At 42.2% G+C, this 19,059-nt stretch overlaps 1 protein-coding gene across 1 annotated transcript in view; it reads right to left on the reverse strand.

The window, feature by feature from the left end:
- Positions 1-10,062, reverse strand: part of PON3 (paraoxonase 3) — a 32,890-nt gene extending 22,828 nt beyond the window's left edge. Inside the window, exons 1-2 of the mRNA XM_030857243.3 lie at positions 9,989-10,062; positions 8,122-8,192 (exon numbers count right to left, since the gene is read on the reverse strand). Coding sequence (XP_030713103.2) covers positions 8,122-8,192; positions 9,989-10,062 — 145 coding nt within the window. The remainder of the gene's footprint in view (positions 1-8,121; positions 8,193-9,988) is intronic.
- Between the last annotated feature and the right edge of the window lie 8,997 nt (positions 10,063-19,059).

Below are 19,059 nucleotides of genomic sequence, written 5' to 3' on the forward strand. Positions count from 1 at the left end.
CTAGGTCTCAAGTGGGTCTCTTGTAGACAGCATATATATGGGTCTTGTTTTTTTACCCATTCAGCAAGCCTGTGCCTTTTGGTTGGAGCATTTAATCCATTCATGTTTAAGGTAATGATTGATATGTATGTTCCTATTACCATTCTCTTAATTGTTTTGGGTTTGTTTTTGTAGCTCCTTTTCTTCTCTTGTGTTTCCCACTTAGAGAAGTTCCTTTAGCATCTGCTATAGAGCTGGTTTGGTGGTGCTGAATTCTCTTAACTTTTGCTTGTCTGTAAAGCTTTTGATTTCTCCATTAAATCTGAATGAGATCCTTGCCAGGTAGAGTAATCCTGGTTGCAGTTTCTTCCCTTTCATCACTTTAAATATATCATGCCACTTCCTTCTGGTTTGTAAAGTTTCTGCTGAGAAATCAGCTGTTAACGTTATGGGCGTTCCATTGTATGTTGTCATTTTCCCCTTGTTGCTTTGAATAATTTTTCTTTGTCTTTAATTTTTGTCAATTTGATTACTATGTGTCTCAGTGTGTTTCTCCTTGGGTTTATCCTGCCTGGAACTCTCTGCACTTCCTGGACTTGGGTGGCTATTTCCTTTCCCATGTTAGGGACGTTTTGGACTATAATCTCTTCAAATATTTTCTGGGGTCCTTTCTGTCTCTCTTCTCCTTTGGGACCCCTATAATGTGAATGTTGGTGCATTTAATGCTGTTTCAGAGGTCTCTTAGGCTGTCTTCATTTCTTTTCATTCTTTTTTCTTTATTTTGTTTCATGGTAGTGATTTCCACCATTCTGTCTTCCAGGTCACTTCTCCGTTCTTCTGCCTCAGTTATTCTGCTATTGATTCCTTCTAGGGTATTTTTCATTTCAGTTATTGTATTGTTCATCTCTGTTTGTTTGTTCTTTAATTCTTCTAGGTCTTTGTTAAACATTTCTTGTATCTTCTTGACCTTTGCCTCCATTCTTTCCCGAGATCCTGGATAATGTTCACTATCATTATTCTGAATTCTTTTTCTGGAAGTTTGCCTATCTCTGCTTCATTTAGTTGTTTTTCTGGGGTTTTATCTTGTTCCTTCATGTGGTACATAGTCCTCTCCTTTTCATTTTTTCTATCTTTCTGTGAATGTGGTTTTTGTTCCACAGGTTGCAGGATTGTAGTTCTTGCTTCTGCTGTCTGCCCTCTGGTGGATTAGGCTATCTAAGAGGCTTGTGGAAGTTTCCTGATGGGAGGGACTGGTGGTGGGTAGAGCTGGGTGTTGCTCTGGTTGGCAGAGCTCAGTAAAACTTTAATCCGCTTGTCTGCTGATGGGTGGGGCTGAGTTCCCTCCCTGTTGGTTGTTTGGCCTCAGGCGACCCAGCAGTGGAGCCTACAGGCTCTTTGGTGGGGCTAATGGTGGACTCTGGGAGGCCTCACACCAAAGAGTACTTCCCAGAACTTCTGCTGCCAGGGTCCTTGTCCCCGTGGTGAGCCACAGCCACCCCAACCTCTGTAGGAGACCCTCCAACACTAGCAGGTAGGTCTGGTTCAGTCTCCTATGGGGTCACTATTCCTTCCTCCTGGGCGCTGATGCACACACTACTTTGTGTGTGCCTTCTAAGAGTGGAGTCTCTATTTCCCCCAGTCCTGTCAAAGTCCTTCAATCAAATCCTGCTAGCCTTCAAAGTCTGATTCTCTGGGAATTCCTCCTCCCATTGCCGGAGCTCCAGGTTGGGAAGCCTGATGTGGGGCTTAGAACCTTCACTCCAGTGGGTGGATTTCTGTGGTATAAGTGTTCTCCAGTTTGTGAGTCACCCACCCATCAGTTATGGGATTTGATTTTACTGTGATTGCGCCCCTCCTACCATCTCACTGTGGCTTCTCCTTTGTCTTTGGATGTGGGGTATCTTTTTTGGTGAGTTCCCATGTCTTCCTGTGGATGATTGCTCAGCAGTTAGTTGTGATTCCTGTGCTCTTGCAGGAGGGAGTGCGCACACGTCCTTCTACTCTGCCATCTTGAACCACTCCCCACATGCTCGTCTTAAAATGTGATGTTCATACTCTTCCATTAAGAGGCTACATCTGTATCCTCTCTGCTTGAACCTGGGTAGACCTTCCTAACTGCTTTGACAAACAGAATGAAGAGGAAGTGATGCCACCTGACATACAAGGTAAAGTCATAACCAAACCTGCCACTGCTTTCTCTCTCTCTCAAGGCATGTACTTTGGGACCCCTGAACCTAAAAATAAGAAGTCTGGTATTTTAAAGCTACAGAAGAGAGACTGTGGAGAGACCACACAGTGCAGAGAGAGGTCTGGAGGAGTCTCAGATGACTTCAGTTCCCAGCCTTTCAGTCACCGTAGCTGACGCAAATGGAACAGAGATGAGCTGTCTCCACTAAGCCCTGCCCAAACTGCAAACTCAGAAGCAAAATAACTATTGCCTTTTTATTTTTTAAAAAAACAGGGTATTTATTTATTTTGGCTGCGTTGGGTCTTGTCGCTGTGCATGGGCTTTCTCTAGTTGCAGCTAGCGGGGGCTACTCTTCGTTGTGGTGCATGGGCTTCTCATTGCAGAGGCTTCTCTTATTGCAGAGCACGGGCTCTAGGCGCGAGGGCTTCGGTACTTGCAGCACGTGGGCTCAGTAGTTGTGGCACGCTGGCTCTAGAGAGCAGGATCTGTAGTTGTGGTGCACAGGCTTAGTTGCTCTGCAGCATGTGGGATCTTCCCGGACCAGGGATCGAACCCATGTCCCCTGCAAGGAGATTCTTAACCACTGTGCCACCAGGGAAGTCCTATTGTCCTTTCAAGTCCCTAAGTTTTGGGGTAGTTTGTTGCACAGTAAATGGAATACATGGGAAAATGGTTACCTAAGGTAATGGGTTATTAGTGTGTCAAAAGGCAATTGAGAGAGGATAGAGGAGAACAGGGGAAAGAAAAGTGGAACAAAGCCAAAGAAAATGCACATTTGAATCAACAGAATAATAAACAATAGGCACTGAAAATTGGAGGACAGAGATTTAATTATATTGATTATGCTGAAGGTTGAAACTAATCCCCAACCAGTAACCTAATAATTACATTAATCAGAGCTTTCCATTTTCTAAGCAGTCCAGTTAATCAAGATTTACCTATATATGGTATTTTGATGGCCTGAAAGATTTAGTGCTTTTTCTACATGGAGTAAAATAGACTTTGGGAGAATCCAGCAAAATGAATAAAGCAATTTTAAAAATCATGTTGAATATGGGTGGGTTAGTTTTTGAACAAACTTTTTTCTCTCACTTTTTTTTTCTCTAAACAATCACTTCTTGGTTTCCTTTTGCCCGAGCTCCTTCCCACCTCCATCCTGGATGTGGATACTCCCCAGGCTCTACCTGCCCTTGGCTGTTTCTAGGGGCAGAGTACTCATCCTACCTGCATCATTGACTCTAGCCCCATGGCTTCAGCTTCCACTCACATGCTCTTGATTCTCCAATCTCTAAATCAAGCCCAATTTCCAGGCCTCTGTATTCACCTGTATATTAGACATTTCTACCTGGCCTTTTCATTTCTCATACTCAACATGTCTCAAACTGACCTGGAAATTTCCCTCTTGAATCTGCTCCATTTTCTACATTTCAATTTCCGTGGATGACACTTCTATCCCCCAAGTACACAAAGTAGGAACCTTGGGGTTATCTTTGATGCTTTCCTTTTCCTTACTCCCCCAATCTAACTAATCACAAGGCTTTCAAGCTCTAGAACTCCCTCCTGGATTTCTATAATAGCTTCCAAATGGGTCAGCTTTGCTCCCCTACAACCGTTCTCTGCACTGTTGACAGTCATCTTTTTAAATTGCAAAGTTGACCTTGTTATGCCCCTGCTTAAAACCCACCAATGGTCCACTAGGGCTGGCAGTATACATCCCCAATTCTCCACAGAATTGAGGCTCTGGTCTCAATTCTTGTGGCTCCCACTCTTCACTCTCCATTCCAGGTGTGCTGCAGTACTTCTGTCGGCAGTTCCTAAAATGTGCCAGACTTACTCACCTACATGCCTGAGCACATGCTGCTTCGTGCTTCTTGGCAACCCACACCTTTCCCACACCACCCTCACCTCCACTGGGCTGAGTATCACGGGCTCTTAAAGATGAGTTGGATGCTACCTTCTCGGGCTTTTCAACCTCTCTTGGCTTCAGCATCCATTTTATGTACTAATACAGTCACCTGTGACTGCATCCACCATGACAGTTTCCACACTTGGGCTGCGACCTCCTGCATGTGTTAATGTCCTACTAGAAAGTAAGCTTCCTGGAAACAAGGACCAGGTTTTATTCAGTACGGTATGCTTGCACCCAATATAATACCTGCCTTTTCACTGTAAAAGCTTTCAGTAAAAGCTGGTATGCTGACTAAAAATTATACACTGCTTTAGTTTCTTGAACTTTGTCTTGTCTTGAGGTTAAATTATTGACAAGTGTGTGTTAAGTTCTGAGTAGAAGATGTCCTGAGTTGTATACTCTCTGGTTTGGTCTTTTTATCTTCCATACACCATGTCGCATATCTCCCATGATAGCATTAACCACTTCAGTAACTCACCTGCAATAGGAGTGGGCATTTTCCAAAGGGACTATGCTTGTCTTTACTTGCTCTACCCAGAGGATAGGGAAGCTGGTGCTTTGCACTCAGATGTGGAAAAGAATTAGTAGCTGACTGTACTTTACTCCTGACCCTCCTTTGCCCTCCTCCCCCACCTACACTGCATCTGCATGATGGCCGAATGCATCTCAGAAACAGTGGCACCTGTGGGAGTAAGAGTCCCCAGGAACCCGCCCGAGTCCCCTCCACATACTCATTAACCTATGCACAACTAATCTTACTTAAAACCCCACTGCCAAGTCTAAAACAAGGCTTACAAATAGGCATCTACTGCCTTTTAATCTGTCAACCCTATTAGTTGGCATAACTTCATTTCTTTGGCCTCCAATAGTTCTCTACAGACATCCTGAAAGAATGTCACACCAAATTACTATCAAGTAATATTATCCTCATTTCACATCTTGGAGAGAAGGTTCTGAAAGCCAGCTAAGAAAACAAATGGAACCTACCGTGGAGTAGAAACATATCTTGGAGAAGCTGGAAGCTATAGGAGGGAAAAGAGATGAAGGGGAAGATAGGAAGACACCACATACAATGGCTGTCTGTCTACTTGATAATCCTGCCAAGGGCAAGCTGATAAAGCTATTCATATTTCAAGTGTAGCTTTGATTAACCAAAGGACTTCCTAGTTAGGACAATCCTTGAGCCTCAAAGCCTTGGAAAAAGGATGAACTTAACACAAAAAGATCTTTGAGGTATGGTTTTTGGAGGTTAGAATTATTTCACCTTTCAACCTTTCTTCCCAGAAAGAATACTGGGGAAGGAAAACAAAAAAAGGAAAAGTTTGTTCACCAATAAAATTAACCACAAAACTCTAGGTCTTGAAGAAAACACAAATCAGAATTTTTCCCCAGCTCTGTTACTGCCTACCTACCACACCCTGCCTTCAATCCTTTAGTGTTTTCCATTGTTTCATAAAGCTTTCACTCTGGAATAGTTGGGTCTTGCGAGTATTATCTTATTAGTGAGGTTTATTTCAATATCTAGCCTGCCTTGTCTCGGTCAGCTCTATTTATTAATATTTCACCTTTTTGCACCTCAGATTTTCTGTTTTCTGCTGCTATCATACTTCCCTGAACCTTCATAATAAAAATGTGCTGTCAGTAGATAAGAAAGGCAGTGTTACACAACAGAGAGTACAAAGGCATAGAAGAAAACTGCTCTGACTCATAATCTAGGCCTGTCACCCTCTAGTTCTGGACCACTGGGCAAGTAACTTCATTCTTCTGGGTGTCAGTTTCCTAATCTACAAAGACAGATGGCAGCACCCACCTTATAGGGTGGTTGTGAGGATGATGTAAACGTTTCCAAAGGACTCAGCAGAAAGCTCATAGACACTAGGCCTTTGATAAGGCAGTATTATTATTTTTAGATATAAAGCAATATTGTCCTACTGACAAATGACCGATGATCATTCTCACTTGTTTAGTTCTACAAATATAAAATGTACACATGCCAACAGACATGAGAAGTGAAATGACAGTTTTTTCTTCTGCTCTAGTTTTAACTTCTCAAGTCTGTTTGAATCATGCAATCTGAGAGTTGGACTAGATATTAGAAATGATCTAGTCTAATTACCCCTCTAAATTACTTGGCAGGGCTCTTATCTTTTGAGAGATATATGTGTAGTCAATATGAATATTACTCCACAAGACAGTGAACAAATGATTAAATGTTATATTTCCTTATTTTTTAAATAAAATTAAATCTGACCCTGAGCCCACGTTCCACTAAATTGTAGGGAAATTCAACCTGAGTCTCTCTGCCAGGGTTGTGCTGATACCATAGGTGGTGAATTTTAAAACGAAGCTGAATATTTGGGAAAGTCCATCTGGCCTTTATTCTACGCTAGTCACCACTGAATTACTCACTGCCAAGCCCATGTGGTCCCTTTAACTTAGACAATTTTGCCACTTCCACGTCCTGCGTGTGTGCGCATATAACCTTTGCTCGGGCTGTGACACACGGTATAAAGGATCCAGCCTCCCTAAAGATACTTTCTAACCATTCCTTCCTAGGTCTTGATCTTCCCCCAGAATGGGGCAAAGGTCCCTGTTATTCAGAAAACCCACATATTCTTCTCCCATCTCCATCAGAATCCCTTGAAGGAGCTCAGGTTTTTAAAAACCAAACTCAGGAAGTAGTTTGTCATCAGTTCATTCTGCTTTCTAGCTGGCAGCACAGACCTCATCTAAGACCAGTGAGCACAAGGACCAGGCTACTTCTCTTCCTTTTTTAGAATTTGAGAGGGAAAAAAGAAAACTAAAATCAAAAGGGCTCTTATTTTTTCTGATATATATATATGTATATCAGAAAAAATATATACATATATATATATTAGTAACATATCTTGGAGAGCTATATAATATATAATATATATATATATCTCTTATGTCACAATAAACTATGCTTTCATCCTGTCACATACTGAAATAAATCACAGTCCCTGACCCTAGGAGGTTTACAGTCTGATTGTGAGAGAAAGAAAGAACACTGCTGGCTCTAAAATAAAGCATTTAGTAGGTGTCACAAGTGAATCAGAGTTTCAGAGTGCTGTGAGAGTTCAGAGGTACGAGAGGAGTTTCCAGCTGATTTCAGCCAGCAGAGATGAAGAAATCATTGGGGGTAATTTCATGAGCAAAGGTGAGAAAATGAAAGAACACATTCCCAGAACGGTGAACAGAATCTAGCTAGAATTTTGTTTTTCTAGTAGTATTGTCAGGGACAGTGAAAGACTTGGAGCCAGAAGAAGCAGTTGAGGCAGTAAGGAGTAAATGAGATCAGCTCTGTGTGGCGGCCCAGGAGAGGCCAACATATCTCACGTGAAACAGTGAGCGATGAGGGGACAACAAATGGTTGCTAAATTTTGAACTGAGTCTCTTTGACAATGCGGGTACCATGCTTAGGAGAAGTCTAGAGAAGAGCTGGTTATAGGTGGGGGCATGAGGGAGGAAATGACAGAAAGGTAAAGTAGATTTCAGACGGGAAAAGAAGGCCTGCAGTTTGAGTGATTAGGGATCCAGCTATGGATTTTCAATCAATTAAAAAAAAACTCAGTCGGTTGTGAGGTTCTTGAGAATAAGGGCTAAGTCATATTCCTCTTAGTACTTGCAGATAAATTTTGAAGGAAGTGACACTTGAAGTTAGGAATATCATCAAGGAGAGGGGAGAAGAAAAAAAAGAAGTGAGAAAGGCAACAGAAGAAGACAGAGAAGGAAGTGAAATTTCACAGAAGGGACAGGAGCACAGTTCAGCGAGGGACCAACCAAAGAGTAGTCAATAACATTTTTCAAATGACTGAGAGATATCAGTAAGAAAGAGGACTGAGAAAAAGCCACAGATTTTGACATTTAGGAGACCTCTTGGAGATGTGGGATGAGGTAGCTTGGGTACAGCTGATGAGGCTGAAGGCTCAATAGGAGGGTTTAAGTAGTAGCAGCAAATTAAATTAGCTGGCAGCCTTTGTCAGGTGGATGGTACCAAGAAATTGTACTGTCACATACATACCAAGTCCCTCAATAAGGTGGCAGTTCTGGGGTTCTACTGGCTCCACTTCTCGATATGCATTAGTTCTTTCTCTGTAGAAGATAAAAACATTGGAGGTCAATGCACAACATCCAAAATCAATGTCTAAACATGGTCTTTAATCACCTTCATATGCATTAACTCTCTTTCTCATCATTTATGGATGATATCACAAATAAGTAAACATCTCCTTTTATTTATTTATATAATGTGGACATTATCTGGGTAATGTGCCTATATTACTTATTTAATAGTAAATAAATATTAATTTAAATGCACAAAATAATATTATTTAATGTGCTAAAGTATTGCCTATTATAAATCTGCACTTTGGTTCCCTTAACCCCCTATAGTTTTGCCTTTTGATCCCTGTGCCCCCTACTGTTTTCCCAAATTCAACAGGGTATTTTAATAGCTAAACCCTGTAACTTTTGCTTTAACTTTATTACTTTTAAATTTTTACGCTAATTTACTTTGCAAGTATTTAAATTCATTAAACTGACCACAGTTTAATGGTCAAACTATTTCTGAATAGTGTTTTTGTTTCCACAGGGAAACATTCTTCTAAACACCAGGAATAATTTTACATTTTTATTAAATTGTATTCAAGAAGACTCTACACTTAGACTTATCCTACTGTCACTTTAAAAAAAATACTCCTTAGATCAGCTTTATAATTTTTTTTTTTTTTATGATTCTGTCACTTGGGTGCATTGGGAGCAAATGTAACAATAAACTCTTTCAAGCTGAACTAGAAAGTATTATCAAAAGGCATTAGGCTCGGGAATTCCCTGGTGGCGCAGTGGTTAAGAATCCGCCTGCCAATGCAGGGCACGGGGGTTCGAGCCCTGGTCAGGGAAGATCCCACATGCCGCAGAGCAACTAAGACCCTGCGCCACAGCTACTGAGCCTGCGCTCTAGAGCCCGTGAGCCACAACTACTGAGCCTGCGTGCCATAACTACTGAAGCTGGCGTGCCTAGAGCCCGTTGCTCTGCAACAAGAGAAGCCACCACAAGGAGAAGCCTGCACACAGCAACAAACAGTAGTCCCTGCTCTCCGCAACTAGAGAAAGCCCGCGCAGCAGCGCGAAGACCCAACGCAGCCAAAAATAAATAAATAAATAAGTAAATTAAGAGGGGAAAAAAAAGGCATTAGGCTCCTCAGTAGATTCTAGACGTGAACCTCTGAGGAGACAACCAGTTTCTACTTAAAGAAATAAATAAAAACAACCCAAAGACAATTGAAGGCAAGTAGAGGCTAATAGATCCACTCAGAAATGCACATCATCACCTAACGTTTCTTCTTACCAGCCCAGTATTAACTTTTCCTGAGATATTTCTGGGATGGCTATCACCAGGAGATCTTCCAACTCAAAAGGTCAGATACCTACAAAATGCCAGGCTCCCCCTGCAGGTTTTGGCTCATTTCCCTGCCGTCCACCTAGCTCTTTTAGTCTGGGATGAGTTGGTAACCCAGTACTCCTCAGTGTGGAACTTGCCTTGGGCAACCTCTGAGTCAGCCAAAAAACATCCAGCTTATAGCCTGGCTCCCTACCCCAAGTTCAGCGCTTCCAAAAGAGTTAGTTTGTTCAGGAGCTGAATGCTAAAGGCGACCTGGGAAAGGGGCGGGTGCGGGGCGGCATTTCTGCCCCACCATCTTAGGAAAGGCAAGAAGTCAGCTCACTCTATGTGCGCTTCTCAAGGGACAGTTTGCTAGGTGGGATTGAGGAATGGGGTCCCAAACTGCTCATTCTTACCCGCTATAGGAAGGCGGCACCGGGCAGCCCTTAACCTAACTTGGAAGAAGAGAATAGGAGCCGAGGATGTTCCCACCAAGATGCCAACTCACCTAAGCGTCATTAACCTCTCCCCGATTAGGGCCAGGCCGGCGCCCAGCAGGGTAAGCGCCACCAGCTTCCCCATGGTCTTGGGGCGCGACGCGCGAGCGCAGGCGCTGCGGAGGCGCTGCGGGCTGGCGCCTGCCCCGCCCCTGGTGGTGCCCACCCCGCCCGTCGTTTACTCCCGGGCTGGTGCGCTGCCCGGGCGTTGGGCTAAGGTCACGTTGTCCCGCGCCGCCCCGCCGTGCCGCCCCTAAAGGTTCAAGGCCATCTTTATCCGCGTGAATCAAAGCTACCTTTATGCTCGAGGTTCAAGGAAACATTTACTCGCGGGATTCTTTTATTCTTCAAAGCTCAAAGTACAGAGACGGGAGCCGTAGCCCTGGGTTGAGGTCTGGTGTTCTCTTGGCAGCTTTGGCAAGATCCCACCGGTTGCTGGGACGATAGAGGAGGCGATTTGCTGCCCAAAGCTGCGGAGTTCTACCTTATCTCCTCGTGTGGCCTGAAGTGGAAACCGGAGGGGCGGGGGAGCGCGGGGAGCTAGAGTTCAGAGCTCGAAACTTTGCGTTTGTGGAAGGCAAGGAGTAATATGAGACGGCGAATTGACCCCTCGACACAGGGAGCAGTGATAAACGGAAGGATGACGACCAGGTTGGAGGGAGAGGGGCGGAAGGTGAGGAAGACTTGAGTTTGGGCAGAGCAAAGTAGCATCTTCAAGCATGATCTGTTTTTATTTACCAACAGAAAGAAATAGTACTAGATCTGTTGAGTTTAACTGAGTAAATGTGTTTGAGAGAATACAGAACTGGAGATATTAAGGAAAGAAAAGGAGGTTTCTGACCTGTGGGATACATGAATATAGTCTGAATACATAATTACTGTAGGATAATAAAGCCTTCCATTTATGCAGCACCCACTATGTGCCTGGGATTGTGCTTAGAACTTTGCCTACTTTTGATTCTCGGTACTTCTCTGAGGTAGGTAACATCCCAATTTTATAGGTGAGAAAACCAAGGCACAGGGTAGCTGTGTAACTTGCCCTAGGTCACACACCTGGAGAGTGGCAGAGTCAGGCAGTCCGGCTCCAGACCCTGTGCCCTTCCTTAACTGTGCTGTGGAAGAAGGGCTACTAGAGGAACACTGTAACATCTGGAGTTGTATTGATAAGATCATTATTTCTAAGATTAATTTTAAAAGAGTTCAAGCAGAGGAGGAATTGAATGCTGTTTTCATGAGGACATAGGAGGAGAGAGATGAAGAAGAGAGGAGTGCTCCCAAAGCTGAGGGGCCAGGAGGCGTGGTGCAGGCGTGCATCCAGAGTTTAAGGCTCAGGCTACCTGGGTTATATCCAGCTTGGATAAGGTGCTCAACTTTCCTGCCCCGCAGATTCCTATTTTGTAAAAGAATGTCTGCCTTATACGTGACTTAAAATCAAATGTTATGATGAGAGCAAAGTGCTCACCACTGTGCTTGGTACATTGTAAGAAGCCAGTAAGCATTAACCATCATTTAAATCTGAACCTCCTCCACCTGAGAGTGTAGGTTAATTGTAGGGAGAGACCCCCATCCCATTGATCACTGAGTCTTCCAGAGCCAGCCACAGGACTTTGCACTTAATAGTTAGCCTCTAAAAATTGATTAGATGGGTGGATGCAATATATGGACTTGGGAGAAGTAAATATTGGGAGAATAAAAAGAAAGGATGATGAAATAGTAGTAATTGTTCCTATGTACTAAGCATTTTGCATGCTTTATCATATTACTTCTTATTATCCTCATTTTACAGATAAGGAAAGTGAGGCTTAGAGAGGTTACATGATAACTTACATAAGGTTACATAACTAAGAAGTGTCAGAAATTCCATTTGGATTGAGACCTACTGACCCTAGAGTACTTGTTCCTATTTCGCTGTGTTTGCTTGCTCCCAGCATAGCATGAAGAAGAGGGTAAGAAAAGAGATATATTCTTGGGCAATTGATTGCAGGTGCTGTGTCATCTGTAATTTGTTTTAAATTTCTTCACGTTAGGCAGAGGAGTGTGTGTGTGTGTGTGTGTGTGTGTGTGTGTGTGTGTATTGACTTTAAACCTTAAACGTGGATAGTTATCTGAATACCATAATCAGTGATTCAAACCCCTAGCCTGGTTAGTTAGCATTAAAGAAGTCCAAACTTTGGAGATCACCATATCATGTATCACCATCAAAATCTGCACCTGGAGAGTTCACTCATTAACTCAAGAGATATTAGAGATAATTATTCAAGGTAAAGCTAGTTTTGTCCAAAATATGTGGATTAGCAAGACATATTGTGTCAATCTAAGCAGCTCCAGCTCTGCCTAGAGTAAGAACAAGAACAAGGAAACCAGCATACTCAAACCAGTGAAGTGGGTTCTTGGCTGTCTTAGTCCATTCAGGCTGCTATAACAAAAAACCTGTAAACTGAGTGGTTTAGAAACAAGAAACATTTATTTCTCACATTCTGGAGGCTGGGCAGTCCAAGATCAAGTTGCCGGCAGATTCAGTGTCAAGTGAGAAACTGCTTCCTAGACTGCTGTCTTTTTGCTGTGTCTTAACATAGTGGAAGAAACAAGGGAGTTCTGTAGGGTCTCTTAAAAGGGCACTAGTGGGCTTCCCTGGTGGCGCAGTGGTTGAGAATCTGCCTGCCAATGCAGGGGACACGGGTTCGAACCCTGGTCTGGGAGGATCCCACATGCCGCGGAGCAACTAGGCCTGTGAGCCACAGCTACTGAGCCTGCACGTCTGGAGCCTGTGCTCCACAATAAGAGAGGCCGCGATAGTGAGAGGCCCACCCACCGCGATGAAGAGTGGCCCCCGCTCGCTGCAACTAGAGAAAGCCCTCACACAGAAACGAAGACCCAACACAGCCAAAAATAATAAATAAATAAATTTTTTTAAAAAAAAGGCACTAGTGCCGCTCATGAGCGCTCCACCCTCATAAGCTAATCACCTCCGAAGGTCCCACCTCCTAATACCATCACCTTGGAGGTTAGGACTTCAACATATGAATCTGGGGTGGGACAAAATGTTCAGACCATAGCACCAGCTCTAGAACACTGTTGTATGCTGTGTCCACACTATTGACCAAGGAAGATTCTGCTTTCTGATCTGAAGTGAGCTGAATCCTCCCTTCAGAACTTAGTCTCAGACTGAAACTTTCTGTCATGTGCTTATTGAAATACACAGGACAGAGCTGGGACTTCACTGACTTTACAGAACAACGGATCACAGGATGATTTTCATGCCTCCTTGGTAATAAACATTTGTGTGTGACAGATTTGAGTTTGAGCTTTGTGTTTATTGAAACATACTGCCTGGCAGTGAGATTGTGGGGAAAGGGACCCATAGCCCCTCATCCGTATCTAATCTTTGAAGGCTAATCTTTGAGTGTAATGGTCACTCAAACCCTGTCAAGAGGCCAGATTGGCTTGGTGCAGAGACCACTGAGTACATCAGTGTCATAAAAAGGGACTTACTGTCATTGAAAGAGCAGGACAAATGAATTCAAAAGTCCTGAGGTCAAGTCCCAGTTCTGTGTGGAAGTGACTCTTTAGTCTTTAGAAATCACCTATTCCCTCTGGGCCTTTCTTACGTATACAGTGGGGCTCCTCAAAGAACTAATAGGACCGAATGGAAGCATGTATGTCTAAACAATAAGTGCAGTACATAAATCTAGTTAATCCAACACCATGGTCAATCAAAGTACCATTCAGGGGGATGCCGAATGTACATACATATCATCCTATGGTGGAAAAATTAGAGGAATTCTATGTTTTGCATGTGTACGATATGCATAGAAACAGTCTATGACACAAACTGAAGAGTCGATACATGAGATTGGGGTCATGGAGATTGGGGAGGTCAGTGATCATGGAAGGAGACTTTGCTTTTGTTTTGTAAGGCTTATGATGTCTGAACATTTTAAACCATGTATTTTCATCATGTTTATTATCATACAATTTTTAATTTAAAAAGATCATTCATATTAGTGAATCTTGACCAGGAGTGATAGAGGGAGAGAGCAACACATCACAAAAGAGAATGTGGTTATATCTCAATAAAGCTGTTTCAGAAAAAAGAGAATATGGATTTTAGAACATTTAAAAAAAAGAAATGTGCAGAACGGTGTATAGTCTGCTACCTTTTGTGAAGTAAAGGGGAAAAACAAGAATATGTATTTGTATCTGCCTGTATTTATATAAAAATATTTGAAAGATACACTTCATTTTGGAGTAATCCAAATTACTTTACATACAGGCGGTATGTAAACCCATTGGAATGAAAGGGAGAGAGGAAAGAGGAAAGCACCCAATTTTGGCCCTCAAGAACCATTACATTTCTATTTGGATGAGGTACAGGAAACAGCAAAGGAGTCAAAAAAGGGATAATGAGGGAAGAAAGAGGAGAATAGTATTGCAAAAGCCAAGGCAGAAGCGTGTTTCAAGAAGGAAGGAAGAGGAGAACATGCCAAATGCTGCTAAGAGCTCAAGTGAGATGAGAGTGGGGAGAGATGTGATTGGATTTGGCAACACAAAGATCTCTGATGATCTTGATGAGGGCAGTTTCTGTGTGGCAAGAACAGAAGCCAGACTGTAGTTGGTTGAGAAGTGAATGGGTAATGAGTAAGAGGAGACAGTGTGTATCTCGAATAATTTACTTATCATGGCTGTATTAATTATGTGTTATGATGCACTAAACTATCCCCAAACAAGGTAGCTTAAAATACATTATCTCAGCATTGTTGTAGGTCAGAAACTGGAAGCAGCTTAGTGAAGTGCTTCTGGCTCATGGTCACTCGTGAGGTTGCAGTCATCTGAAGGCATTTCCACCATGACTCACTTGCATGGCTGTTGGCAGGATTTAGTTCCTTGCCACGTGGACCTTGCCACAGGGCTGCCTGAGAAATGTCCTCACAATAAGGCAGCTGGCTTTCCCCAGTGAGTGAGTGTCCTGAGTGAGGGAGCAAGGAGGAAGCCTCTGCCTTTTATGACCGAGTCACATGTCACTTCTGTCTTATTCTGTTTATTAGAAGTCAGCCACTAAATCCAACCTACTCTTAAGGAGCAGTGCATTAGGCTCCTCTTTTGGGGGGGGAATGTCAAATTTGTCGATAAATATATATATATATATTTATTATTTTTTTATTTTATTTTATTTTATTTTTTTTGCGGTACGCGGGCCTCTCACTGTTGTGGCCTCTCCCGTTGCGGAGCCCAGGCTCCGGATGCGCAGGCTCAGCGGCCATGGCTCACGGGCCCAGCCGCTCCACGGCATGGGGGATCTTCCCAGACCGGGGCACGAAATTGCGTCCCCTGCTTCGGCAGGCGGACTCTCAACCACTGCGCCACCAGGGAAACCCCTGTGGACATATTTTAAGCCACCACAGTGGAGTTCAGAGAAATGATGTGGTGGTTAGAAATGTAGGGTCAAGGGAGTGTTGTTTTTAAAGTGGGAGATGCAATTAGTATGTCTTGGTGCTGATGAAATCAGTAGGGGAAGATGAATCAGTAGGGAAAGAGTTTGATGAAGCAGAAGAGAGAAGGGATAATAGAAGAAGTGAAATCCTAAGGACAGCTGGAAGACACCTTCTCCACTTTAACAGTAGAGATAGGAGGAGATGGATGTAGCTATAGTGAGAGGTGTAGATTTGGTGGGGAAACGTGAGGGGACTCGTGTCTGGTTGCTTCCATTTTCTCAATGAATTATAAGGCAAGGCCTTCAAACCGAAGTGTGAGTAGATGAGGGATGGTGGGAAGTTTGAGGAAAAGGAGGAGGTATAAAATTATTAACTTAAAAGGAGAAAAGCTAATCTGCTAAAGAAATTGAGGATTGCTTGACATTTTGAGTACCGAATATGAGTTTTGACATTCACGCAAGAGAAAGCATTCAGCTGTTTTGTGATTTTCCCAAATAACATATAGCTGCTCAGGTGCGTATGTGAAGTAAAGAAATGGTTTGAGTTTTGCCCCACAAGACATTAGAAGAGAAGTACAAAGGGGTTGAGAGTATATTCAAGGAAGTGATTAAAGGATGGGAGCTAGATTGGACAAGGAGAGATGTTACGCAGAGTGGGGACAGTTGGAAAGGGAGAAAGTTCTGAGGCAGGCGTTGTCAATGGATTTGAAGTTGGAACAATTTCAAAAATTTTAGAACAATAGCGCTACCCGAGCAAATGACTTGGAAATGCAGGAGGTGGTTGTTGGAGAGTCTGAGACTTGAAATAAAGGTTTTACAGTGAGAACGTTTCTGATACAGAATATGGCCATGGGAGTGGATAGCTGAGGTAGTGGAAGAAAAGGGTGTTGGGAGTGAAGAATCAAGGCACTAAGAAGGTATGAGTTGGAGGATTTATCCATGTAGAGTTTTAAATCACTGGGAAAGAAAATGGGATAGAGACTTTCTGTTTTATTAGATCATTGTACTAATTTCCTACAAAATAAATATTATCCTGATTTTGGAGATAGAAATTAAGGTAGAAATCTGTAAAAAGGTAAGGAATGGCTCTCTATAAACTGATAGAAAATAATTTCCAGAAAAAAAAAGAGAGAGAATGTAGAACAGGGAGATGGGGAGCTCAATAACAGAGAATTTTTTAAGAAATAGAATACTGCCTATCGATATTAATGCTAGAAATAGTAGAAGTAAAATCACCATTTGCAACTCCAATATAATGATAATTGGGCAAGAATCATCAATGGGTGCTAAAACCAAACAGACGAAAAGTTTTAGGGAGCAGAATATTCGCTTGGATCTATAAAAAGAAAGGACAAATTAACGCTGTTTATCTGGTGGTCACCAGCTTAATCAGTTACTCAGATTTGGCATCACAAAGAGTGGAACAACCTGTGTTTATATTCCGATGCAATGCAATGTGAAGTACATGTCACTTATTCGTATTCTTGTCAAAATTGTTTAACCTGAATCTAATCAAGCCTCAAGTAACTTCTAATTTACAGGAAAGTGCTACTGAATTAAGGACTCCAGGAAGAAATAAATTTAGAACGTAGGTTGCTTGCACTGAAAAAAAGTGTCATGAAAAACAAAAAAACAAGGATAGAAAGGCTGTTTTACATGAAGAAGGATTTTTTTGTAAGACATGAGTAAATGTGAATTCTGATTCTTGATTGGATCTTGGATTGGGGGTGGGGTGGGAGATGGGAGGGTTAGCAACTATTAAAGGAATCTGGAGACCACTGAGAACATTTGAATCTGGGTCAGGTATTAGATGGCACCACTGATGCTGGTGGGTGTTATGATAACATTGTGGTTATGTAGAAGAATGCCCTCATATTTAGAAGATGCAAGCTGAAGTATGCAGAGGTGAAGTTTTATGATATCTCCAACTTACTTTCAAATGGTGCAGAAAAATAAAAGCATCTTTACTTGGAAAGGTAAAGCAGAAGTGGCAAAATGGTAACTGGTGATTGGTGAATACAAGTGAAGGGTATATGGGCAGTCACTGAACTACCCTTTCAATTTTTCTCTGAGTTTAAACATGTCAAAAGTGGTACGGGTGGGGAAATTAGGTTTCTCTAAATTATTCTCTAATTTTTTAAAATTAATTAATTTTATTTATTTTATTTTTGGCTGTGTTGGGTCTTCGTTGCTGCACGGGCTTTCTCTCGTTGCGGCAAGCAGGGGCTACTCTTCATTGCGGTGCGCGGGCTTCTCACTGCGGTGGCTTCCCTTGTTGCGGAGCACGGGCTCTAGGAGCACAGGCTTCAGCAGTTGTGGCGCGCGGGCTTAGTTGCTCCGCGGCATGCGGGACCTTTCGGGACCAGGGCTTGAACCCGTGTCTCCTGCATTGGCAGGCGGATTCTTAACCACTGCGCCACCAGGGAAGCCCTAAATTATTCTCTAATTATATTTCTATGTTTAGTTCCTTTTAATCACCCTATCTGCCTATCTATCCATCTATCTATCGTCTATCATCTATTTTCTCATTTGTTGAATCTCCTACTAGAATATAGGCATTGTATCTGGTTCATTGTTGTATATTAATACCAAGCTCAGGGCTGGTTACAGAAAAGTCATTCAGTGTATTAAAAACTTTTTAAAATGAACTGAAAGTTATTCTTTGCAATTATAAAAATTAGACTAGGCTCTTTTTCCTTCTTCTCTGCCTTCTGCTTTATGGAATAAAAATCTCGAAAACCAGAAGCAGAAAGCTAATAGAGCACTACTGGGATTCTTCCAGCCCTCCTCTCACACCCAAAAATGTTTTGTAGAAAGCCGAGGGAGTAAGGAAAACTACAGGTGGCCAGAGAAAGGAGGATGCGGGTGGTGTGCTGGTAGCTGCTGTTAATTCTTCATTGTTTTGCCAAGTAAGTATTCATCAGCCTGGATAAGCTGTGTCTCTGAGAGAGCATTCAAACTGAGCAAATCTGGTCCAGAAAAAGGATCAGCCTTAGATTAGTTGTCAATAATAATTAATCCATACACAAAATGAGAAAAAGAAATAGTATAGCTTATATTTAATTTTCCTTGCTCCCCGTGTTAGGTATCCATGTTCACATTCAGCTGTTGTAAAAGAGCTGAGGTTTTGTTTAAAAAAAAAAAAAAGATACTTATTGTCACTTAACAGGATCTCAGATTTAAAAGAATTAAAATATACACACACACCCCCACCTGAGACCTAAATCCACCTAGTGGTGGCCTATCCCAATTGCAGTTTCAGTCCTTTTGAATGATTTGACCTCTTAATAACCAACCAAATTGTTAAACTCAGTGTATGATCCCAGTAAGATCACCATAAATAGGTGCACAATATACTTATGAATCCCTCATGGCCCATAGAGGCCAAAAACCAGAGTTTATTTTTTTTAAACTTTTTTAAAATTCTAAGATAAATAATACATGTGCCTATTAACTTTTATTTACTTTTGTCCAAATAAAGTTTCTAATAAATACAATGGAAAAAAGTCCATCTTATGCCTACTGTATTCTGGTACTTTTCATGAATGTAGCTTTTTAGATAGGCATTGCTCATAGTCTAAAATCTAAAACATATGCTTCTTGGTTTTGGATCCCTAATGAATAATATTTAATATTGCTTTATTCACCTGT

The sequence above is a fragment of the Globicephala melas genome, chromosome 9 (genome assembly GCF_963455315.2).
Source record: "Globicephala melas chromosome 9, mGloMel1.2, whole genome shotgun sequence".
Taxonomy (NCBI): domain Eukaryota; kingdom Metazoa; phylum Chordata; class Mammalia; order Artiodactyla; family Delphinidae; genus Globicephala; species Globicephala melas.